Source organism: Carcharodon carcharias, chromosome 20 (genome assembly GCF_017639515.1).
Source record: "Carcharodon carcharias isolate sCarCar2 chromosome 20, sCarCar2.pri, whole genome shotgun sequence".
NCBI classification, from domain to species: Eukaryota; Metazoa; Chordata; class Chondrichthyes; order Lamniformes; family Lamnidae; genus Carcharodon; species Carcharodon carcharias.
Window position 1 is genome coordinate 69,716,502 of NC_054486.1, and position 26,160 is coordinate 69,742,661.

The 26,160-nt window shown below is 42.9% G+C and overlaps 1 protein-coding gene across 1 annotated transcript in view; it reads left to right on the forward strand.

The window, feature by feature from the left end:
* LOC121292341 (kinesin-like protein KIF28P) overlaps positions 1 to 26,160 on the forward strand; it is a 73,333-nt gene that overhangs the window by 46,363 nt on the left and 810 nt on the right. Inside the window, 11 exon segments of the mRNA XM_041214193.1 lie at positions 42 to 165; positions 2,356 to 2,419; positions 7,143 to 7,261; positions 8,933 to 9,040; positions 10,339 to 10,484; positions 11,415 to 11,543; positions 18,105 to 18,239; positions 22,373 to 22,539; positions 24,514 to 24,620; positions 24,869 to 25,022; positions 25,113 to 25,279. Coding sequence (XP_041070127.1) covers positions 42 to 165; positions 2,356 to 2,419; positions 7,143 to 7,261; positions 8,933 to 9,040; positions 10,339 to 10,484; positions 11,415 to 11,543; positions 18,105 to 18,239; positions 22,373 to 22,539; positions 24,514 to 24,620; positions 24,869 to 25,022; positions 25,113 to 25,279 — 1,420 coding nt within the window.

Sequence of the window (26,160 nt, forward strand, 5' to 3'; positions counted from 1 at the left end):
TGAATGTGTTGAGCTCTGACTGGGTTTGCCTTGCATTTTAGGATTCTGGACAAGCATGCTGTGCTTACTGTTTGTGATGACAAAGTGATACTTGAGCCTCTAAACAAGGCCAAGGTTACAGTCAATGCAGTGCCTCTTCTAACAAAATATCAGCTGCGTCATCTGGTAAGCACAACATCTCCACTAGCATGAACTTCCCCCTGTAATATCCATTTGTACAACTTTACTGACATAACTTTACTATATAATCATCATCATGGTCAGAATTTTACATCCCATGGGCAAGTGCGTACCTGACCTGTCCAGCTGTGAAATAGCATGAGAACTGTCTGGTTGGCAAGAGTGACTAGCACACAGTCGTTGTGGAGACTAAGTCCTGTCTTCACATTGAGGATATCCTCCATCATGTTGTGTGGCACTACCATTGTGCCAAATGGGATAGATTTTGAACAAATCTAGCAGCTCAACACTGGGTATTTCTGAGATGCTACAGGCCTTCATCAGCAGCAGAATTGTATACAACCACAATGTGTAACTTCATGGCCCAGCATATCCCCCGCTCTACCATCATCATCAAGCTGGGGGAATCCTGGTTCAATGAAGAGTGCAGGAGGGTATGTCAGGAGCAGCACCAAGCATACCAAAAAATGAGATGTCACTCTGGTGAAGTTACAACACAGGACTACTTGCATGGCAAACAGCAGAAGCAGCATGTGAAAGACAGGTCTAAGTGATCCCACAACCAATAGATCAGGTCTAAGCTGCCACATCATGTCACATCCAGTCGTGAATGGTGGTGGGCAATTAAACAAATAACCAAACACAGAGGCTCCACAAATATCCCCATTTTCAATGATGCGGGAGCCGAGTACATCAATGCAAAAGACAAGGCTGAAGCATTCACAAACATCTTCAGCCAGAAGTGCCGGATGGATGATCCACTTTGGTCTCCTCCAATTGCCCCCAGCATCAGAGATGCCAGTCTTCAGCCAATTCGATTCACTCCACGTGATATCAAGAAATGGCTGAAGGCACTGTATACTGCAAAGTCTATGGGCCCTGACAATATTCTGGTAGTAGTACTGAAGGCTTGTGCTCCAGAACTTGCTGCACTCTTGGCCAACCTGTTCAACTATAGCTACAACACTGGCATCCACCCAGCAATGTGGAAAATTGCCCAGGTATGTCCTGTCTACAAAATGCAGGGCAAATCCAACCCGGCCAATTACAGCCCCATCAGTCTATTAGTAATAGAGTCATAGAGTTATACAGCACAGAAACAGGCCCTTCGGCCCATTGTGTCCACACTGGCCATCAAGCATCTATCTATTCTAATCCCTTTTTCCAGCACTTGGCCCATAGTGCTGTATGCTATGCTCAAATAAATGCTTCTTAAATGTTGTGAGGGTTCCTGCCTCCACCACTCCCTCAGGCAGTGTGTTCCAGATCCCAACCACCCTCTGGGTGAAAATATTTTCCTCAAATCCCCTTATACTCCTGCCCTTTACCTTAAATCTATGCCCCCAGGTTATTGACACCTCCACTAAAGGGAAAAGTTTCTTCCTATCTATGCCCCTCATAATTTTGTATAACTCTATCAGGTCCCCCATCAGCCTTCTCTGCTCTAAGGGAAACAACCCTAACCTATCCAGTCTGTCTTCATAGCTGAAATGCTCCAGCCCAGACAACATCTTGGTGAATCTCCTCTGTACCCTCTCCAGTGCAACCACATCCTTCTATAGTGTGGCGGCCAGAAGTACAGGTGTGGCCTAGCTAGCATTTTATACAGCCCCAACATAACCTCCCTGCTCTTATATTCTATGCCTTGGATAATAAAAGCAAGTATTCCATATGCCTTCTTAGCTACCTCATCTACCTGTGCTGCTGCCTTCAGGGATCTATGGGCATGTACACCAAGGTCCCTCTAATCTTCTGTACTTCCTAGGGTCCAATCATTCATTGTGTATTCTCTTACCATGTCAGTCCTCCCAAAATGCATCACCTCACACATCCCAGGATTAAATTCCATTTGCCACTGCTCTGCCCATCTTACCAGCCCATCTATATTGTTATTCTCGATCATCACAAAGTGATGGCAAGTGCCATTGACAGTGCTATTAAATGGCACTCACTAAGCAATAACCTGCTCACTGATGTTCAGTTTGGGTTCCACCAGGGCCACTCAGTTCCTGAACTCATTATAGCCTTGGTTCAAACATGAACAAAAGAGCTGAACTCAAGAGGTGAGATGTGAGTGACTGTCCTTGACATCAGGGCAGCATTTGTCTGAATGTAGCATCAAGGAGCCCTAGCAAAATTGAAGTTAATGAGAATTGGGGGAAAACTCTCCACTAGTTGGAGTCATACCCAACACAAAGGAAGACGATTGTGGTTTTGGAAGTTAATCATCTCAGTCAACGTAAGTGCCAGGCAATGACCATCTCCAACAAGAGAGAATCCAAACATCTCTCCTTGACATTCAATGGCATTACCATCACTGAATCCCCCACTAATATCAACATAGCCGATCAACATCCTAGGTGTTGCCGCTGATCAGAAACTAAACTGGATCAGCCATATGAAAACTCTGGCTACAAGAACAGGTTAGAGGTTGGGAATTCTGCGAAGAGTAACTCACTTCATGACACCCCAAAGCCTGTCCACCATCTTCAAGACACAAGTTAGGAGTGTGATAGAATACTCTCCACTTTCCTGGATGAGTGCAGCTCCAACAACACTCAAGAAGCTTGACAACACCCAGGACAAAGCAGCCTGTTTGATTGGTACCTCATTCATCATCTTCATCATTCACTCCCACCACCACTGACACAGAGTTGCAGCAGTGTGTACCATCTACAAATCCACAAAATGCACTTTACCAATAATAACCAAGGATCCTTCAACAGCATCTTTCAAACGCATGACCTCTACCACCTAGAAGGACAAGGGCAGCAGATGCATGGGAATACCGTCACTGGGAACTTCTTCTCTCTGTCACACAGCACCCTCACTTAGAAATATATCGCTGTTCCTTCACTGTCACTGGGTCAAAATCCTGGAATCGCTTCCTAACAGCAGTGTGGGTATTCCTACACCTCATGGACTGCAGTGGTTCAAGAAGGTAGCACAGCACCACCTTCTTGAGGGCAATTAGGAATGAGCAATAAATGCTGGCCTATCTGGCGATGCTCATATCCTTAGAACATATAAAGAAATAGTTGGTCGCCTCTTTCTGTAAGGTCCAAGTGTCACATCTATAGAAACCAACACTCCAAATCAAACTCTTTACAAGTTGCTACTTGAGATGTAGTCAACTTGACTATATGACGTACACTTGAAATAAAACTAATTTTTACTATCACTATCTGCATCTTTAGTAAGCTGGCAGCTTTGTGCTGCATTAATGAATGACTTACATTTATAAAGCAGCATTCATGACCTTAGGACATCCCAACGTGAGATACAGCCAATGAAGTATTTTTGAATTATAGCCACCATCGTAATGTAGGAAATATGGCAGGCAGCTTTGTACACAGCAAGCACTCACAAACAGCAATACGATCATGACCAGGTAGTCATTATTACTAAAAATGAACTGAGGACAAATATTGATCAGAACACCAGAGGTCGAATTTTCATCAAGGGGACAGGAAGGTTGAACTGGGAAACATCCTGACCAGGTAGATCTATCCCTTTAAAGTGCCACCCCTGCCATATTTTCATCCCATAGGGGTGGCCGTGGAGCAGGATAGAGTTGGACTCATCGCCTCTGGAGTTCAAAGAGAACCACAGAGGCAGCCGAGTGCTGAGGCGCACTGGTTGGAAGGCCTGCATTGGTTCAATGGGACTTTGGCCAGTTGTATTGAAGGCTGTTTGGTCGTCTAGTCCTCAGCCCTCACACCACCTCACTTCCCACCCACCCTCTATGCCTCCCATATCCCCCATGCCCTTCTGTGCCTTTCACGCTCCTCCATGTTGCCTCATATCCCTATGACCATTCCATGACCTTCATATTCCCCATGTATCCTCCATGCCCCCATGACCCTTCCACATCCCCCTGCATCCTCCATGCCTATGTACCAGCATGCACTATGTACATAACCAATGTGCCGTATAAAAACAGTGGCAATTCTTTAAAAAAATAAAGCACCCATTCAAGGATCAGCTTTGAAATAAAGTGTTGCTTTTACAACCTTAGAAAAGTGTCTATCAGATGGAGCTATTCATAGCATCAATAACAGAAGCTTTACCTCACTGAATACCTCATAATATTGTCCAAATAAACATTCAGACATTGAAAAAACAGATCAAAGAAAGAATAACTTATTGTAACCTCATTAAGGTGTCAATCAATCAAAGCAAGCACTCCCCTTCCATGTGTAAACAGACCAATGCTGCTGATACCATTTGTGAGTCTTGGATCTCAGCCAAGCATTCATAACAAGGTCATCTGGCAACTGTGTCAACGTAAACAGATGACCACACATCTGCTTCTCCAGATAGACTTGTTATGAATGCTTGGCTGAGCTGGAAGATTTACTAATAGAATCACCAACTGGGTTCTGAGTGCAGACGCCATAAAAGCCCCACATATTGGGAATGGGGGCAGGAATCCTGGAATTGGACCTCATCTGCCATTTTAATACAGTTGCCTCCATTCCAACATTGATGGAGACATGAAAATCAGCGCCAAGTGGTAGCTCAGCTGCTCTTCTTTAAAATAGAGCCATGTGATCTTTTACATATGCCCAAGAAAGCAGACGGTGCCTCTGACAGTATCATATCCTTCAGTACTGGAGTGTCAGCCTAGATTTTTCTGTTTAAGTCTTTAGAATGGAACATGAATCCACAACTTTCTGATTATATATTACTTTTATAGTTTTGGGAACAGAACTTCAACATTACACTAAAGACAGTTATAGTGATGGCTGCCATTACCTGTAATTATAAGAAAGCTAAATGGTACTTCATTAATTCAAAGCTCAGAGAAAATGTGCAATAATTCATCAAAAAATTCACCTAACATTTTTGCATCGATCTTCATTGAGTTATTTTATAATAGCTTTTCACTAATCTCACAGCTATGGAATGCTGAATATAGCTACCACTTTAGGAAATATTCCTAAATTTACAAATATTGAGAGCTTGATTAATACAAATGCTTGATTTAAAAAAATACAGTTACACAATAATTCAAAGATTGTTTCATGAAGATCACAAAGACCTGCATTGTCCTATGTTGTACAGTAAATTATGACAGTGACAAGTGTTTTCTGTCTCATTAGGACAGAGTTATAATCGGATCCTGTTCATTCTACTTGTATGTGGGTTTCCCACATGAACGAAGTGGCAGAGATAAAATTCATAAATACAGTTATGAATTTTTTGTTTCTGAATTGGTATCTATTGAAGGATTTGGACAAGTAAATCTAGGTATGTTTTATTGTATGTCTAACAATGTTTGGCCTTATATATAAACATATTGCTTGTGCTTAAAGGCAAAAGCAATATCTGTACAACCCTGTTCTTCATCATGACAAGCAAAACAAAAAATAATAACCAGCTAGGGTACAATCTACAGGTGTAAAACCAGCTCCTATTTCCTTCTCGTTTCCCTTGTATAATATTCAACTAAAAGTACCTTCAAGCAACCTTTAGTTATCTATTTAATGAGAGCATCTGGTACTGCTGCTGAGTGATTGAAATTGCAAGTATTAACCGTGAAAGAAAACAGGCACTGCCTTCTGATATTACGATAAATTCTGGAAAGGTTACAAGCTTCCACTTTACAGCTCTGTGATTACTGGTGTCAATGCAAATGGTGGCTGCCACTGTTAGTCTGGAGCTGGAGTGGCCCAGAACTCCTGCTTCTCCTGGCCCCACATCCCCAACAAATAGTAATGGTCTCAACATGGGAGTTAGGTGGTATTGCTGGACAACCACAATGCAAGCCTGTTTCTGGAAGTAGATCCTTTTAAAATTTTGATCACTGGGTTGTGATCAGTAGTGGGAAAACTGACCATTCCTCCCTCTGATTCCTAGTCTGGCAATAACTGTGCCCCAAGATCAGCTAACTGGGTACAGATTAAGGATTAACCTTCCTGCTCAATATGGCTAAGTGAAATCATGCTGGTCCCTAAAACTGTGCTTCACCCCTCCAAAATAATTTATACCACTCCCTCTGATAAATTGTAGTTTCAATTTTTTTTTATAAGTCATTAAGTCATTTTACACAATATTGTAATGGTTGTTTACTGCATATTTTGAGCTAAAGGACCTAATTCCTGATTTAAAACAATGGTGAAAATGTGACATGCCATCAGAAAGAAATTATGGAGTGAAAAGGGGGAACATGCCATACCTAAATCTGAGTAGTTAAGTACGTTTACTGCAGTTACCAGCTAAATGTTTTCGACGTCCCTGGGCAGGATGGTTCTGCCCAGTGCCACTTTTTACATAAAATTGCTCTCATACTCGCTTCTGTAGCTAGATTCATATTGTCAATCTTCTAATGAGATATTGTGCGATGGAAATATGGTTTACAAAGGGATCCTACATGGCTCAGGTGTGCTGTAAGAAAATATTCCATTTTCAAAGATGAAGATGTATTATTTCATTGTAATTCTTCCCCAATCTGGGTAATAAAGTGAAATGGGATGAAATATCAAAAATCAATAAATGATATGTTCATAATTACTTGGTATAATGCTTTTTTAAAATTTATTTAGGGGACATGGGCTGCCGGGTTAGGTCAGCATTTATTGCCCATCCCTGTTGCCCTTGAGAAGGTTGTGGTGAGCTGCCTTCTCGAACCACTGCAGTCCATGTGGTGTAGGTACATCCACAGTGCTGTTCGGGAGGGAGCTTCAGGATTTTGACCCAGTGACAGTGAAGGAACGGGGTTATATTTGCAAGTCAGGGTGGGGAGTGGCTTGGAGGGGAACTGCGAGGTGGTGGTATCCCCATGTATCAGCTGCCCTTGTCCTGTTACATTAATTACTTTTCTTTTCCTCGGCTCCAAAGTATAAATTCTCACATGTTCTCTATTCTCCATCTATTCTTTTTCCGAGCTAGTTTATGTAGTTACTGACAACTATTTTTTTATCTTTTTGCCATCAAATTTTGTTTCTTATGCTTTCTAGGAGCTGGTGGGAAACAGGAGGAAAATCTGGATCCTAATTTGGCTGGAATTTTTCATGATTTCATAGCAACCATGCCTATGGTGGCTCAAGCAAACCAAATAAGTGAAGAACTTAATAAGGTGTATTTCCTCATTTCCTGCAATGATTCAAGAAACTCTATGACTGTAGTTAAGATCTTGCATTTATAATCCTACCTCAACAATGAAATCTGTTGGGGAGCTCCATGGAGCTCAACTCTGCAGCCTACAATAAACCTAAAGGTTGGGAAATCACAACTAACTATATGTTACAGAGGAGTTCTTGTGCACTACAGTTTGTTACCATGATCAGTCATTTTATAAAATTGATTGCATGTTCACTCTCTTTGTTAAAGATATTTTCTAGCATTATAATGTAATCCTGTAATAGAGGCCCCAATACCAACAGGGCTGTGGTTTTCACAAACCAGGGTTTTCCATATGCTATGGAGTGGCGTGTATATTGACATTGGGACATTCCCAAGTCCAGAAGTCAGCCTGATTGACAGGCTTGCCTTCCAGTGGGGCGGGGAGCATTCTGAAGCAAACTGCAGCCTTAGGTAAGGAACCTGTAGCTACTATTAGGATCATGGGGGTTTCTGATTCACAAATCTGGGGAAGGGAGGGGGTGGGGGGGGGGATGCCTGATCCTGGGGTAGGGGGGGGGTGATTTTTGGATGGAGGAGGCACTGGGTGAGGATTCAATCCCAGGGAAGCAGGGAGGTTTAGTGGCTCGGGGTGAAGCACTCCTACTCCTCTCAGTCCATAAGCGGTGCTGTTAGGGCACTATATCTCTTCCCCAAAGCATTCCCTTCTTCCTTTGGGCCTCCAAAGAAAGTTGGTGTTAAACTTGTAAGAACGGGTTAAAAAATGTGAGGTTGCCAGCCTTGTTATGATATCTAAATGGCCAATCAATGCCCTGAGAACAGGTTGGCGGCCTGTCCCCTTGTCCTGTCTCTACTAAACCTGGAAGTGGACAGGTTGGTGTCAGGTTTTGAGTGTTTTAAATTTTTTACGTCTCATCTGACCCCAAGATCCTCATTTTTGGGGGTTAACATCGCCTCCAAATTATCCAATATAGCGAGTGGTGTGGTGAATACTGTGTGTAATTTTGTGTTTCTCGATGTGGTAAGTTTTGCGCTGTTGAAACTTGGCTCAGCTGGTAGCACTCTCACCTGAGTCAGAAGATTGTGATTTCAAGTACAACTCCAGAGACCTGAGCACATAAATGAGTCTAGCAGTGAGAGCTGTGCTGTCAGTGTGAGATGTGAAACTGAATTTGTCCCGTCAGATGGATGTAACGGATACCATGGCACTCGTCGAAGAATAGGAAAGCTCTTCTGGTATCCTGGCCAATGATTATCCTCAGCCACATAATACAGGGTATCTCCTTGCTGTTTTTGCATCTTTCTGTGTGTAAACTGACTGGTATCTTTCCTAATTTACAACAGTGTTTATACTTCAAAAGTAATTCATTGGCTGTAAAATTCCTTGGGATGTCCTGAGGTTGCAAATGGCACTAAATAAATGAAGGATTGCCCCAATTCCAGAACAACCAGTTGTCACAAGGGAGGGAGGTAAAATCACTAGAGATTCAATCCATGCCATCTTGCATAGCTCTCTGTTAATTAGAGACATGTATGTGCTGAGGCCTGGACATGGCTAACTTTCCCAATTTGCATTCTTGGAATGAAAGGTTTAAAACGATGCAAAGAAATGTAAAGGTTTTCTTTAATGCAAACCAAATAATAGCGCATTTTTGTCTTTCCAAAGGGGGTTATCTTTGAAATTGAGGTGAAAAACTTGACATCAACAAATGCCAGGGGAGAGGAATTAGAAAAAGAAATTATTGTAAAAGTAACAAACAAGCTAACAAAACAGGTAAGTGACATCAGCAGCAGCTGCATATAAGCAATGTTAATTTATGCATTGCTCAGATAGAATTTCAAATCTAATTGAATCATGCTAATGCAAATGTAATTGGAAGATTCTAATAATATATTTTCCAGAGGTGTGACTTGAAATTAATAAAACATTATTTCTTAAAAATGTACTTAAGTTCACTGAATATTAAATAATATTCCAATTAAAATATGTGTGTAAGTTAATACAGGACCTGGTCTGTTCTACACCCACTCCAGTTTCATATTATCTGGTTAACTCTAATGTCCCTTAACAAGCCATTTAGTTGTCTCAGCAAAACTAGGGATGGGCAATAAATGCAGCCTTGCTAGCATTGTCAACTGTCTAGAGAGAAATTTTTAAAAAATGTGAAAAGATATAAATTAAAAAAACTGCCCCTCTTTTTCCTTCAATCGTAAAAGAAAAACCTTAAGTTCATGTAAGTCTTTTGCCATATCTAACATGGAATCCTGGCAATAAAACCTCTGCATAGTCAATATTGTAGCAGGGGCATGCGATGTGATAGCATCATGCAAGCGACTGTGTCACTCAAAATGGTGGTCCTGAGTTATTAGGATAAGGAGTCATGCCAAGTTTATTCAAATATTTTTTCTATCTGTCTGCTCCCACAGTATGAATAATGATGTCAAATAATTTACTGCATTACAGTGCAAGGGTGAGCTTGTATGTGTTTTCTTTTGCCTTTCCCTGGAAGCTTATCAGGCCTCTGCCAATTTCATACTGAGCCAAATGCTAGAAGTTCAGAGTAACTTAGATATTGATTTTTTTTCTATCGCCCTGTAGCAAATCACCTCACTTCAGCCAAACACCTCTTAAGATCAGGAGTTTGCCATTGAGGAATTCTGAATATGGTGCCACATTCGATCTCTCCCACTACACATTACTTATATATGGGTGCATTAGTATACAGGTTAAAGTATGGATTGGCTACCCAGAGGTCATAAGGTCATGTTCCACCATGATAAGTTGTGAAATGAAATTCAATAAATTTGGTCATTTGTGGACTAACACAGGAAAAAGGAAATCATGATATGCTGTCAGATGGTTGGAAAGACCTGACTGATTCATTAATGTCCTTCAGGGAAGGGAGCCTGCTAATCACGTTTGAACCTGGCTTCTATTTGTTTTCTGTTTAGTTTTCTGGACTTGTATGAGCATGTTCATCTTTCATATGCCATACTTGAGCAAACCAATAGGTCCTCTAGGCCATTTATTTCTGTGACTGGAAAAGAAAACAGCTATTGGTTTATTTCAAGGTTGAGATCTGGCCACGAGACAAGTTCATTGATCGATAGCTTTTAATTGAAGACATTTACCAGCACTTTCTAGAAAATGGAACAGTACACAATAAGATGGAACAAGATCCATTCTGGGATCCTGTTGAGATCTTGCATCTTGGGAGGTAACATTCAGACAGCACATAATGCTAGAGTATTATGTTTTCATTAAACTTATTATTGATTATTGCCCATGTAACATTTTGCCTCAAAGGGATATTGATTCAACTTGTATTGGGATGGTGCTATGATATTGAATTCAGTTCACAAAAGGTTAGATCCCAGAGAATCAAGGATTTCTGGAATACGAACATATGAATTAGAAACAGGAGTAGGCCACTTGGCCCCTCAAGCCTGCTCCTCCATTCAATAAGATCATGGCTGATCTAAATGTAACCTCAAACCCACATTACTGGCCATCCTGATAACTTTTCATCCCTTTGTTACTTAGGACAAATTAGTTGGAATACCAATAACATCAGGTTGCATTTATGTAGCACCTTTAACTAAATTAACCATCCATGGTGCTTCACAGAAGTGTTACCAAACAGAATTTGACATTGAGTCACACAGGGACAGGTAACCAAAAACTTTATTAATAGGTAGGTTTTAAGGAACGTCTTTAAGGAGGATAATGTGGTAAAGAGGAGAAGCTTAGCGAATATGAAAGTTTAGGGCATAGGTAGCCAAAGGCACAGTTGCCAATGATGAAACAATTAAAATGGGGGATGTGCAAGACGCCAGAATGCAGATGAGCTAACTGTCTCAGAGGGGTGTATTCTCATCTATCACATCAGTTTTGAGGCAAGAAATTGTTAACCATGTTCCTGAGCGGTTTGCAGTGTTAATGTTCCAAGTGGTTTTCATATACTATGTCTAGTGGGGGAAGGAGAACTATCTACCAGAACTCTCACAACAAAGGGGGAGGTAACACCCAAAACATTGGTATTAAGCATATTAATTCTGCAGCTTAAATGTTCAAAAATGACAAAGTAATTCATCAGTAAAATGGTTAATTGTGCCATTTTCCTATCAACATGAACAATCTGTTGCAGTGCCCATGTGTGGTTGGAAACTTTGGCGTATTGCATAGCTTATGAAGACCAGGTGGATGTTATTAACTATCAAGGAAAAGAAGAAGCAGTTATACAGATCAGATTGCTCCCCTGCATGCCAAGTGGAAAGTAAGTTCAAAACACCATTATAAAATACTAACACTCTTAACCTGAGTTATATAAATAACATCTTGACCAATTCTATTTAATAATTGCAGGATGGTTAATGTAAATTGCATGTTGGCTAAATGAGTGGCCCTTCTGGCACTTAAGATTGGAAGATTTTCTCTTTCTGATAGAATATAATGTGGAATTGTCATGGAAAAACATTGATTTATCAGGAATTGACATAACTATTGACTACTTCCTTCCTATGGCACTCACCTTAGGATACATAGACATGATAGAGGTTTAATCTGTTTGAATAAGTTTGGATCCTCCAAATACCTATTAATTTTGAGGGGGGCCTCCACTGCGGAATGGGTGCCCAAACAGTGGGCCACCCCCGAGCCCCCAGCCCCAGCCAGGGCTTACAGGGTGCAGCCTCACCACATGGCATGGGCCTCCCTCACTACTGGTGAAATACCAGTGGCAGTGAGAGGCAGCTCTTAAGTGGTGATTAATTGGCCATTTAAAGGCCATAATTGACCTAAGCATAGGTGAACACCTACCTCCACCCTACTTGCTGGCAAAATTCTAGTGGAGGCAGGAATAAATAACATCTTGACTCCTGCATAGCGCTTCAGCCGATTTTACGCCCCCTTCCTGTGAACCTATTTCCGGCAGGGAGGGGCAGTGGGGGGGCATGGCTACAATTCTGGTCATACTTTCCTCATTACCACCCTTACCAGGCAACCATGTATGAGTATTGTCAAGAAAAGATACATGTCAATAGAATAGCTTAGAACTTGGGATATGTATGCAGCAGTGGATTGCTAGAAACAATTGATATAGTTGCTAAACAGAAATAATAAAAATGAAAAAAAAACACATTTCCCAGTGACTGATATGTGGTACCATTGGCTTCAAAAGATAAAATGGCATTGTGCAGGCGCTAAGAAATGTTTTGTCCCATAGCAGGTCTACTGTTATTGTATTCTCGAAAGGGTAAATAGATTTGAATTTTGTCAAGTTCTGATTTATTTTCCCCATAAATATAACCTTAATTCTGTCTAGTTCTGACAGCCTTTTGGGTCTGACTTTCGTTTCAAAATAAACTGGAGAACAGAGTTACGTAAGAACACTAATAAAATATAAATATTTATTACTGTAGCTGTAGTAGACATGATGGATAACGCAGCCATGCTAGCAACACAGTAAAATGTTTACTCCCACTAAAATAACCGTTAACTCGATAGCGATCTGTAGTCGTTGAAATCTTCACAAATGTTCATGATCATTGTAAGCGTAACTGGAAAATCAATTTTACTTTTGAACTTTACTCCTTGGTCTCATGTTCTCACTTGTACTTTCAAGTTTTGCTTTTGATATTGAGCTACAACAAAATTCAAGAAAACAAAACTTGAGAATATTTTAATACAGTTAATTTTACTCAGTAATATAGCCATGCTTATCACAAACTAACCATAGATTGTATTGAGGATAATGGCCAGCATTTTACTTTGGTCAGGCAGACTCGGCAGGAGCAGGCAGGGGTGCTCAGGATCCTGACTGGCACCCATAATCAGCTCCACACCGCCATTTTACACGGGTGGGCCAATTAAGGCCCGCCCAGTGTAATACGTGACTCCGGCAACAGCGAAAAGGGGCGGGAGCTCAATGTCCAGCAGGTCCAATGGCGACCTGGCAGCCAATTCAAAATCAGCGGTGGCAGCCATGCGAAAGCTGCCAGTGAATTGGAGGACTCTCAGTATGGAGCACCTCAGTGCTGAACACTGCAGGCAGGAGGGCAGGACGGCGGGGCAGTCAGCCCCGCATTTTTCTGAAGAGTGTCTCGCTGTCCTCCTGGAGGAGCTGGCAGCACGCCGGGATATACTCGTCCCCAGGGATGGGAGGAGGAGTCCTCCCCACCTCACCAAAAATGCCTGGGAGGAGGTGGCATCCAGGGTGAGCTCCCATGATGTGGTGAGGCGCACGTGGGTCCAGTGCAATAAGTGCTTCAATGATCTCCTGCGATCGGGAAGGGTGAGTACCGTGTTGGCATGGGTCACTTAGCACAGCAGTTAGGAGCACCCCCACCTCCTGCCAACCCCCCACCCCTTGGACCTCAGAGTTCTTAGAGTGTGAGTGGCAAATTTCAATGAGGCAGCATCTGGGCAAGCGGTTGAGCCCTGGCTGCTTGTAATGAGTGCCTTGCGGCTCCAGGATCATGAATCAGCTGAGACCTGCGAGGTATTCCTCAGGTGGGATTGGCCAGACTGCAATGGCAATGCAGGTACAGGGTGGACTAATCAATGATCCCCTCTCCTTTCAGGAGATGATATCCCACAATGATGCTGAAAGGTTGCAGACTGGCGGAGGACCGCCCCACCTTCTAATCTTGACCAGATACGAGCAGGAGGCCCTGGTGCTGGAGAGGCGCCATTCGCTGAGGCCAACCGATTGCAGTGAGGTTGGGGTCCCACAGGGAGGTAAGATTGCAGTGCACTAAGGTCAGAATGTCTGTAATAGCTACCATTCCACTGTTGTCTCTATATTATGTGAGCCTTGAACATGGAATCCCCATTGATAATGGAAAGACGAGGGCACCCTGACCCGGGTGCCAGGCATGCACAGTAACAGTGTAACGACTTCAACTAATGACACGTCCTTGTTCTTCCTTTCAGGTTCACCAGAAGCCCATTGGGGTCAGGAGCCTGAAGGCCCACTGCTAACCACAGAGGACACAGATGATAGAAATGCACCAGCATCACACCCTCGCAGCCAGGCAGGCACTAGCATAGATACCAGCACCTCGGTGGGCATTAAATCATCGGATAGTATCTCAGCGCACTTCGGTGAGGCCACTTAACATTCGCTTGAGATGTAGGCGGAGGTAGAGAGTGCCCAGGATGCCGGCAGTTGGAGGACAGCAGGGGACCAGGAACATGCTCAGTCGGTGGCTGATGATGTGCCTCTGGAGTTGTCCCTGAGGCAGCAAATGCTGGAAGTCCAGTAAGGTGTGCAGGAGGATCTAGCAGAGATACATGGGACCATGGTCTCCATTATGGAGGGGTCCATGCGGAGCATGAGCAATGCAATGACCCTCATGGCCTAGCACAATGCCTCCTCCATGGAGAGAGTGGCAACTCTCATGGAGAAGCTGTTCCGGGAGCTGAATCAGGGCTTCTTGGGGATGCACTCAGAGCTGCAAGCCCTCACACCGGCAATTACCTCAGGTGGTCAGTGCCAGAGTGTGAGATGGATTGGGCACCCAGTATCCCAGCTGGATGCCTATCCATCAGTGGTGAGCAGGGAGGTCCAAAGCAACCTGACGTTGGCGCACGAGCTGCTTGTCGTCGCTGCGAGCTCCGCTCAGGGCGCTCCCAGTGAGGGCAACAGCTCCTTCGCCCCTCTTCAGTGACCGTGGCATCCAATGAGGCTGTGGCGACTGGGGAGATGCCAGCTGTGGAACTGGCCGCTCCCTCCCAGGCGGGGTCAGCACAGGCTCCAAGGGCCAGAGAATGCCCACCAAGGTCATCAAGGCCAACAGGACAGCAGAGTGAGCAGGCTGTCTCCAATGCTAGTGCCAGTGACAGGGGGTGAACCTAGACGTAGCACCCACAAGCGAAAACTTATAGCACCTTAAGTACAACACTGGCTTATCACTGGTGATATTTCTTTCCCCCACTTTAACATTGATTATTAGTAGGTGTGATAGAGAACACCTTTCCATTTAATTTGTTTTGTGTATGCCCCAGGCACCACACCATTAAATGTGTTTGTGTTTAACAAGCCTCTGGGTGCTTCATTAGTTCTGCAGGTGCAGGGTAACCCATGATGTTATGAGTGGCTTGTTTGTCATTGAGCTTTATTGAAATGGCACATAGTTCATGTTGTTCACCAGGCAAATGTTCCTGTCAGGTATCGAGTATGGAGCCTGCAGTCCTGGCATGTGGTGGTGGTTCATCTTTATTATGCTAGCTGAAGGAGCATTGGATCAAAGCCACCTGGGTGTCTCTGCTTCCCTGGAGATTGCCCAGGTCAGCATCTACCCCCTCAGCGTTCTCCTGCGCGTTCTCGTCCTTGGACTCACTATTGGACTCATCATCTGCTGCCAGAGCAGCTGTGTCAACATCTTCTTCCTCCACTGCGTCCCTCCTTTCCAGTGCCAGATTGTGGAGAGTGCAGCATGCAACCACTATCAGTGACACACGAGCTAAGGGGTACTGGAGTGCGCCGCCGAATGGTCCAGACATCGGAAGCGCATCTTGAGAAGACTGATGGTTCTTTCTACCACGACCCATATGGAGGCGTGGCTCCTATTGTACCGCTGCTCGGCCTCTGTTCTTGGGCGGTGGAGAGCCATTATGAACCACCTTTTGAAGGGGTAACCCTTGTCACCCAGCAGCCATCCATCCAGCCAGGCTGGAGCACTGAAGAGCCTCGGCATCTGGGAGTGTCTCAGGCTGTAAGTGTCATGGGAGCTGCCTGGGTACCTTGCACAGACTTGCAGAATCTGCACCCGATGATCATACACTATCTGCACATTCATGGAGTGGAAGCCCTTCCAGTTGATGAAGGCACCGGGCTCACCTGCTGGCACCTAGATGGCCACATGTGTGGAATCGATTGAACCCTGGACGCGAGGGAAGCCAGTAATCACTGCAAAGCCTCTAGCTCACTCTGCCTGGCTGGCCTCATCCGTGCGGTAGTGAATGAAAATCAATGCACGCCTGAATAGAGCATCTGTCACCAGCCTGATACAACTGTGGACAGCTGATCGGGAGACTCCATAAAGATCACCTACTGAACCCTGGAAAGAGCCGGAGGCATAGACGTTGAGGGCCACTGTGACCTTCAGCACCACTGGCATGGGGTGTCTGCCCACACAGTTGGAGCTGCTCTCAGGGCCGATCATCTGACAGATGGAGGCCACGGTCTTCCTTGAGAGGCAGAGCCTCCTTTGGCATTGCACCTCAGACATATTGAGGTAGCTGCATCGCCGCCTGTCAACCCTGGCAGCAGGAGAGTGGTGTCTTCTGCAGCCTCTTCCACCTTGGACTTTCTGTTGGCCCGGTGCCCCTTGTGCTTGCGCCTCTCCTCCCACAGGTCGCTCCCCTGGAGGCTGAATAGGGACACCTGGCCTCCTCCCCCTTCTGGCCCTCTCTTCCTTCTCAGAAGAGGTGCCTCCAGCGAAAACCACAATGCCCATTCCCAGGGTAAGGGAAGGCTGTCTGATACCTGGAAGGCCCTAAGTGTTATGACTCCTCCGGAGTCCTGAACTGAAGCCTGTTCTTTCTGTCAAAGTGGCTCTGAAGCGAAATGAAGTTGCCCTGTTCACACAAGCAAGCAGCACTAAGTTATAAGCTAAAGTACTAACAACTCACATTGGCGAGCCCACTCACCCCTCTTATCCTGCCCATGGATGAGATTTTTGAAAATGTGGCCTGCCCATTGCATCCATGCAACACCCTGAAAATCGCACGGGCTGCGTAAAATCAAAGACAGTTGGTGCCTCAAGAGCCTTAACTGGCCCGTTAATTAATGGCAGGCGCACCTCCGTCATCATCACGCGCCCGCCCAGCAAAATATCGCGAGGGTGCGTGGTGACGTTGGGACACACGCCCGACGTCATCGCGCGTTATTTTACGTTCTGGCGTGTCGGGCCCGTGCCCACATGTCGAATGTAAAATTCGGCCCAATGAGTACCCCTCAATAAGTTAATTGAGCTAGGCTTCAGCAGTATTTCTTACCCAATTGTGGGCCTGATTTTAACTCTTTGTTAGCAAGTGAGTTTTGAGTGAGTTTAAATTGGGCCCCTTTTCTCTGAAATGAGCCTAATGTTCTAAATGAGCTGAAAGGTACTTGATATTGGACATTGAACAGTAAATAATGCCAGACTCTGCGACACCAACAAGACCTCACATACAGACAATGTGACTCAGAAACTCAACATTTTCAGATTCACACTAGTTGCACGTGAGGCCCCACTAGCAGCATAAGGATTGCAAAATTTACCCAAGCATGTGTCCCTGCAAGACCTAGGAAAAGCAGAAAATTTAAGGTAGTGGGATACATTTAACAACATTGCGAGGGAGCCATTGTGCAAGAGTTTCAGATAAAAAAAACTAATGTAAGACATCAAGCAATTTAATTAAGGTTGGATTAGTAGGTTATGCTGATAGGTTTACATGTAGGGGTTTACATGTAGAGGCAGGTGGGAGGAAGGACATGTACACTGACTTAGGCCTATTGACTAAATAATCTATTTCTATGCTGTACATTCTATATAATTCTATGCACTCATAATCCTTGTGTCACTTATATTTCTTGCAATTTAGTACCCTACACTTGTGGATAATTTATTTTTGGTTGCAAAATTGATCATTTATACTTGATGTTCATTGCTACATTAGAGACTTCATAAAAATTCTCCTTTAGCCAGGATTTCAAAGCAAAATTTGTACCAAAAAGCCTTTACAAGTCATCCCATTCCTTTCTACTGGTGAAACTTGAAAAGCATACGAGAGAAGCTGCATTTATGGAAGAAAAGGCAACTAATTTGAAATGTGTATATTCCCCGTTTAGCCCATTGGGAGAGGAGTCTGTCATTGTTGATCCTGGTGACCTGCTGGGAAAACGCATGGACTTTCAAATGCAGATTTGTCTGTGTTTGGGAGTGAAATGGAACCAAGGACACAGCAGCAGAGGAGTTCAAATTGGGTGAGAAATCCCAGCTTTCATCTCCATACGTGAGAGGTGCACAAATGGTTCAAACACCTGAAGTTTCAATCCAATTAGCAGTTCAAAATTAGACACAAGCTTTTTGTAAGTTTTCCCTTGGCCTTCTGGAGATTGCATTAAAACTGTAGAAAATTGAAAACCTGTTCCTTCTTTCATGACACCTTGTCATTGCTTCCCTCTGATCATTTTCATTTAAAAGTTATTTAGGTCTGGCCGCCAACAGACATTGTAAACTCAACATGAATGCGTAATAGTTCCAAATAGAATGACTTCCACAAATGAATCAGTGAAAGTCACAGATATTTTAAATATCTTTTATACTTCTAATGATTTTATTGGTTTTTTCCTTTTGTGATTGACTGGTCTTATTTATAATTGATAATATTCTATATGTTACTTATTATTAGCTACCAGCATTTTATTTCCATATTTAAAATAATGTGCTAGACCAATTTTCTTTACGTATTTTAAATTTAAATAATTTTCTGAGATTTGCATCATTATTGGCTAAATCAAAGATTTTCCATTTTGAAAGTTTTATTTGGCTTTTACGTTTTTCATCACTACAAAGGGAAGGAGTAGACCATTTAACCCCTCAAGCTTGCCCCATTATTCAATGAGATCATGGTTGATTTTGTACCTAACTCCATGTAGCTGCCTTTTTCCATATTCATTAATATCCTTGGTAGGAATCTCAGATTAACAATTCATCTAGCAATTGCCGTTTGCAGTAGAAAGTTCTAAACTTCTACCATCCTTTGCATGTAGAAATGTTTCCTAACTTCACTCCTGAGAGGCAGCTTCTAGACTATGCTTCCTAGTCTTAGATTCTCCAACTAGCAGAAATCATTTCTCTTTATTTAAGACCATAAGACCATAAGCATAGGAACAGAAATTAGGCCATTTGGCCCATCGAGTCTGCTCCGCCATTCAATCATGGCTGATAAGTTTCTCAACCCCATTCTCCCGCCTTCTCCCCATAAGCTTTGATCCCCTTACCAATCAAGAACCTATCTATCTCGGTCTTAAATACACTCAATGACCTGGCCTCCACAGCCTTCTACGGCAATGAATTCCATAGATTCACCACTCTCTGTTCTAAAAGGTCTTCCCTTTACTCTGAGGCTGTGCCCTCGAGTCCTAGTCTCTTCTACTAATGGAAACATCTTCCCCACGTCCACTCTATCCAGGCCTTTCAGTATTCTGTAAGTTTCAATCAGATCACCCCCTCATCCTTCTAAACTCCATCGAGTATAGACCCAGAGTTCTCAAACGTTCCTCATATGTTAAGCCTTTCATTCCTGGGATCGTTCTCGTGAACCTCCTTTGGACCCTCTCCAGGGCCAGCACATCCTTCCTGAGATACGGGGCCCAAAATTGCTCACAATATTCTGAATGTGGTCTGACCAGAGCCTGATAAAGCCTCAGCAGCACATCCCTGCTTTTATATTCTAGTCCTCTCGAAATAAATGCCAACAATGCATTTGCCATCCTAACTACCAACTCAACCTGCATGTTAACCTTAAGAGAATCCTGGACTAGGACTCCCAAGTCCCTTTGCACTCCAGATTTCTGAATTCTCTCCCCATTTAGAAAATAGTCTATGCCTCTATTCTTCCTACCAAAGTGCATGACCTCACACTTCCCCACATTGTATTCCCTCTGCCACTTCTTTGCCTATTCTCCTAACCTGTCCAAATCCTTCTGCAGCCTCCCCGCCTCCTCAATACTACCTGTCCCTCCACCTATCTTTGTATCATCTGCAAACATAGCCAGGATGCCCTCAGTTCCTTCATCTAGATCATTAATGTATAAAGTGAAAAGTTGTGGTCCCAACACTGACCCCTGCAGAACTCCACTAGTCACCAGCCACCATCCTGAGAAGGACCCCCTTATCCCCACTCTCTGCCTCCTGCCAGACAGCCAATCTTCTATCCATGCTAGTATCTTGCCTCTAACATCATATTTACCTGATCTGTTCCATTAATATCATGATCACTTCAATCAAATCACTCCTTAACCTTCTAAATTCTCGGGAATACAACCCTCGTTTGTGTAATCTCTCCTTTAGTTTAATCCTTGAAGTCCAGGTACCTTTCTAATAAAACTGCATTGTACTCCTTCCAAGGGCATTGCATCCTTCCTAAAGTGCAAATATCCGGAACTGAACAAAGTACAATAGCTGTAGCTATTGAATAATAATAATCACCAAGCCCCTTTGGAACTGATAGCCAAGGAGTGGCCCACTTGTTTTTGCACACCAGGGGCTGCATTTAACAGTGCACCCCACCTTGAAATTGTGGCAGGGGCAGTGGTGGGTGTGTAAGTGGTGGGCATGGTGCCCATGGTGTTTTACAGCCACCTCGCACCTGAAAACCCACCACCAGAGCACCATAAAATCTAGCCCTAGCGTACAGCTGCAACCAACTGTAAGGAAAGGTAAATGGCTCACAGTTTTGACATTTGTTGGGAACACACTAACCTTGGAGAAAATATAAATGGACTTCATCACAGAGTTGTCGTAGTGCTAATGCATGCAGTCCTGATTATCAAATACCTGTTAGTTCTTTGCTGAAACATAGGAACATAAGAAAAAGGAACAGGAGCAGGCCATTCAGCCCATAGAGCCTGCTCCGCCAGTCAAACAGATCATGGCTGATCATCTACCTCTTATGCCATTTTTCCCACTGTCCCCATATCCCTTGATATCATTAGTATCCAGTTGTCTCACAATTTCTTTCTTGAACATGCTCAATCCCGAATCTTTCACAGCCCTCTGCGGTAGAGAATTCCAAAGACTCACCACACTCTGAATGAAGAAATTTCTCCTCATCTCAGTCTTAAATATCCTGCCCCTTATTCTGAAACTGTGCACCCTGGTTCTAGACTCACCAGCCAGGGGGAACATCCTATCTGCATCTACCATGTCACGCCCTGTAAGAATTCTATAAGTTTCAATGAGATCAGCTCTCATTTTTCAAAACTCTAGTGAATACAGGTCCAGTTTTCTCAATCGTCCTCATAAAACAATCCCACCATCCCAGGGATTAGGCTGCTGAACCTCCATTTTACTCCCTCTATGGCAAATACATCCATCCTTAGGTAAGGAGACCAAAACTGTACACAATACTCCAGTTGCGGTCTCACCAAGGGCAAGACATCTTTACTCCTGTACTCAAACCTCTTTGCAATAAAGGCCAACATACTATACCATCAGCATAGAAAAGAGAAAGTTACATGCAATGATACTATCTAAGAGAAAGTTATAGTAATAAGAGAAGCTGCTTGAAACACTGTTGCTAGGATTTTGTTGACTGATACAGGACAGCTCACGTGGTGCTAAACTAGATATAATCTTGTTAAAGACTAACAGCTCACTCAGCTCTTCAGCTTTCTGGAGGGTGGATTCTGGTTTGGAGTAGATCAATTTCATCAAGTTTTCTGATGTGCATAATGTCCTTCTTTCCTTGCAGAGAAGCACATTGCCTCCAGTCGGTATTTTCCTAACTGGGGCAACCCAGTTGAGACAGAACTTATAGGATAGCTCCGACTGAAACTCCAATTATATGAAATTATTGCCAAACTTAACATTTCAAAATATCTAATTTTGATGCTTTTAAAATCTCTGCACATGCTCATATGCACATTCTTGATAGAGTCCACTTTACACAGACTGTGAAAATTTAACATTTAATTATTCAGATTTAAATGCAGCAAAAATGCTGAGGGGAAGCTCTGATATGAACTATATCAACACAGTATGGAGTCACAAGTATCCAATGGTCCAATAGTAGAAATGTGTGAAAACAATTGATCAGACTGTGAGGGACATTTAAAACCACAAAAATTTGCAATCGCTGATTCTCCCACATCTAAATAGACTTTATCTCCAACATTACAATCAGTAAAATCTCTGTACTATGTATTTCCAGTAAACCTGACAATATGAATATCAATTCTCAGCAATATTATAAGTAATTATCAATTTTTGAAGCATTAGATTTGACCATATTCAGCATAGATTTTCCAATTTTAACATCATTGAACGTTTCATACTCTTATTTGTCAAACTTATAATGATTTTGTTAACAAATAGCTTCTTGTGTGTCCAGGTTTATGATGTATGGCCTTCCTACAATGTTCTATACCCCTGCTGTCTGGAATAATGCTAATCTTCTGCTGGATTACACAATGTGTTTCACAATTCAACGTGTTACCACAGATTTCCTCAATTATCTGAAAACACATGCAGTAGTACTGGAACTGTGGGGTCTGCAAGGTGTGTGAAATGGGATTCCAACATGTTACAGAAATGAAGAAAATCTGAAATAAAAAATGCAACTTAATAGTGTACATTATTACGTAATCCTTAAAGCTACTGCATTATTGGTTGGCATGGGGCTGGAGTATGTTGATGCTCCAGTTGAGTCCGCTGCTGCAGTTTCTTTCATTGTGAGTTCTCGATCTTGGCATCACCAAGAGGAAAAGGTGCCAAACACAGGGTAGGCGTTTTATTTCAAGATGGGAGGGGAAAACTGGAAGATGGTTCATTCCAAGTAATACATATGGGCTAGCTCAAGAGCAGCAGTTATAGAAATCTGGGAGCAAAGTACGTGGCTGCCCTCCAGGAAGTCGAATCCATCCATAATTATGTCAGAATATTGAATGTATTGTAGTATTCCATCTAAAAATCCCATGTTAGGCTTTGTCAATGGAAATTTTCATTCTAAAACTTTAAAGCACGAATTTGCAGCGCCAACTACACATGGAGTTGATACTGTAAATTATTGATTTCCATTCTAAATAAGCCACAATAATATTAGCTGGAAGAGCAGTATTCGACACACTGGCCATTTGATGAATCCTTCTGTAGCCTCCTCCTCAAAATTTACATTTCCTATGTAACCTTACCGAGTGCCTCATTAATGGCTGTCTTGACTCTCATAGCATCTTAGAATGATACAACATAGAAGAAGACATTTGACCCACCATGGTGCTTTTGGTAGAGTTTTCCAATTAATCACATTCTCCTGCTCTTTCCTCATAGCCCTGCAAAATCATTTCCCTTCAAGTATTTATCCAATTTCCTTTTGAATATTACTTTGGAACCTGTACAATCCAATTCCGCAGCCTCAGCCCCACAAAGAATATTTCCTAGCCTGCACTAATGCTTCACACTTCCCCCTTTCTACATCTCTCCTCTTCTTCTTCCCTCTCTTTCTGCCCCACCACCTTCAATATGCACTCTCTCCATCACCAACGCACAACGGTGGCAGTGTGTCCCATCTACAAAATGCACTGCAGCAACTCACCAAGGCTACTTCAACAACACCTTCCAAATCCATGATCTCTACCACCTAAAAGGACAAGGGCAAGAGATGCCACCATTTGCAAGTTCCCCTCCAAGCCATACATTATCCTGACTTGGAATTATATTGTTTCTCCTCTCCCCATTCCTATCCTCCTCCATCTCCTTTCTGACCTCCTCAACTCTACTTACTCTCCAATCCCACCTCTCCTTTGCTCTCTCTCTCCTGTTCTCTCCCCTCCTTTCCTTCACTCCTCCCCATCTCTTCTCCCTCCTCAGCATTTTTAAAACTTATTCTTTCACGGGATGCGGGCTAGGCTAACATTTAATGCCCATCCCTAATTGCCCTTCAGAAGATGGTGGTGAGGTGCTTTCTTGAATCACTACAGTCCATGTGGTGTAGTTACACCCACAATGCTGTTATGAAGGGATTTCCAGGATTTTGGCACAGAGACAGTGAAGGAACAGCGATATAGTTCCAAGTCAGGATGGTGTGTGCCTTGGACGGGAACTTCCAAGTGGTGGCATCTCCTGCCCTTGTACTTCTAGGTGGTAGAGTTTGTGGATTTGGTAGGTGCTGTTGAAGTAGTCTTGGTGAATTGCTGCAGTGCATTTTGTAGATGGTACACACGGCTACCATTGTGCATCAGTGGAGGGAGTGCATGTTGAAGGTGGTGGTAGGAATGTCAATCAAGGGTGCTGCTTTGTCCTGGATTGTGTTGAGCTTCTTGAGTGTTGTGGGAGCTGCACTTATCCAGGCAAATGGAGAGCATTCCACCCCACTCCTGGTTTGTGCTTTGTAGATGGTGGATAGGCTTTAGGGAATCAGGAGGTGAGTTAATCGCTGCAGAGAGAGATTCTCAATGCAGATCCAACCAAAACTTAAAAGCATGTGAGGAATAAGCTTATATAGAACCAGAAACATAACCAAACTGTGTTTTTCAGAAAGTTGCCAAGAAATGGAAACAGAGTTTGCTAATGTTCCCCTGGCAAGCGATGGTAGCGTGCTGTTGGACTTATGCTACAGAAATCAATGGACATTTGTGCCACTGGTACGCTAAATCTGTTCTTCATAAGATCATCTAACAGTAGAAAGGTTAAAGTATGCAGTTGATTCCTATTTATTTACGTTAATGGTCAAACTGTTCTGTTTACTGCAGGAACTGATCTGTAGTATTTGCATTTAGTCTGCAATTATAAGCATTATTTCCTTCTGATGAAAGTCAGCCTCTTTTAAACAGACAGAAATAACTTTGAACAACTTTCTGCATTTAACACACTTTGCTGGCCTAAAATTCAGGATTCTGAAGAGCATAGATTCAACCTGTCTGAGCAACTCAAAATGTTGGAACAAGAGACTGAAAAGCTCAGAAATGCAAACCGAACCTTAAAAAATTATAACATCAAAATGCAAAAGAAATTGGAAAAGCTGAGATGCTTCTCCTCAAATCACGGTAACACTAGATATTATTATGCCTTGCTGAATATTGGATGCTTCACCCCTTTTTCATTGTTGCCAAACTAATTCCCAACCTTTTCACCAGGACTAGATGCAAATAGGGATCCAGTGAAATCCAACGATAATCGATGCAATCAAAAGTCACCATTTCCCAGCTGGGATGCTGAGTTTGCCAAAGCACTCAAAACATATTACTTCAGCATGAATGGAGTGAGAGGGAGACTTATCCAACTGAAGGAGGTCAGGCCACTGGTAAGGAAAGTTACCTTTATGTCTGCTTTTCAGTGTCACTGGCTTTTGATAATGGAGCAATGGAATGCAGTAAATGGATAAAGGGCTTTGAATCCTTTCATAAGAAATAAAATATGATTTTAAAGAATAATGTTAGGGTGCAAATTAGCAGTATTTGACAGTAACAAAAATTGCTGGAAAAACTCAGCAGGTCTGACAGCATCTGTGGAGAGGAAGTTAACGTTTCGAATCTGTCTGACTCTTCATCAGAACTAAAGAGAGACAGTGGTTAGCTTCCAATAAGTAATGCACAACACAACTCTGTATTATGTAACATTGTCAATATTTCAGTTAGAATTTTAAAATAAATAAAATTACATTTAAACTTGCAACAATTTAATAACTAAGAATTTTATTTCAAAGGTTATTTCCATTGTTATGATTCTTGGCCACCCCACAAGTTGTTGGTAAGATTGGGTCAGGGACCAATCACATCTTGTTTAAAGTAAACCAAGTTTGAGATTCCAGGCACTTGCTCAGCGAATAAAGCCACAACATTCTATGGGATTTGAACAAACAAAAATAAACTTTACTATACAAGATCAGAAAGATAAAACAATTTACAATATCAATCTTATACTCTAACGTTTAGGGTTAATATGGGATACATCTGAATTAACAGACAAACTGTGGTTGAACACACAACATTGCACACTAAATGGCAAACGCAACTATGACAGAGTCCATGGATTTTTCAACAACCCACCCAGACATCAGTAAACACTGTGAATTGAATTTTTGGGTCGTTGGAGTGAGCAGGCCCGGGAGAGGCTGGGAAATGACCCACCGCCCACAATCGGTCCCCGATCATGATTTCAGGCTGGCTGGCCAATTAATGACCA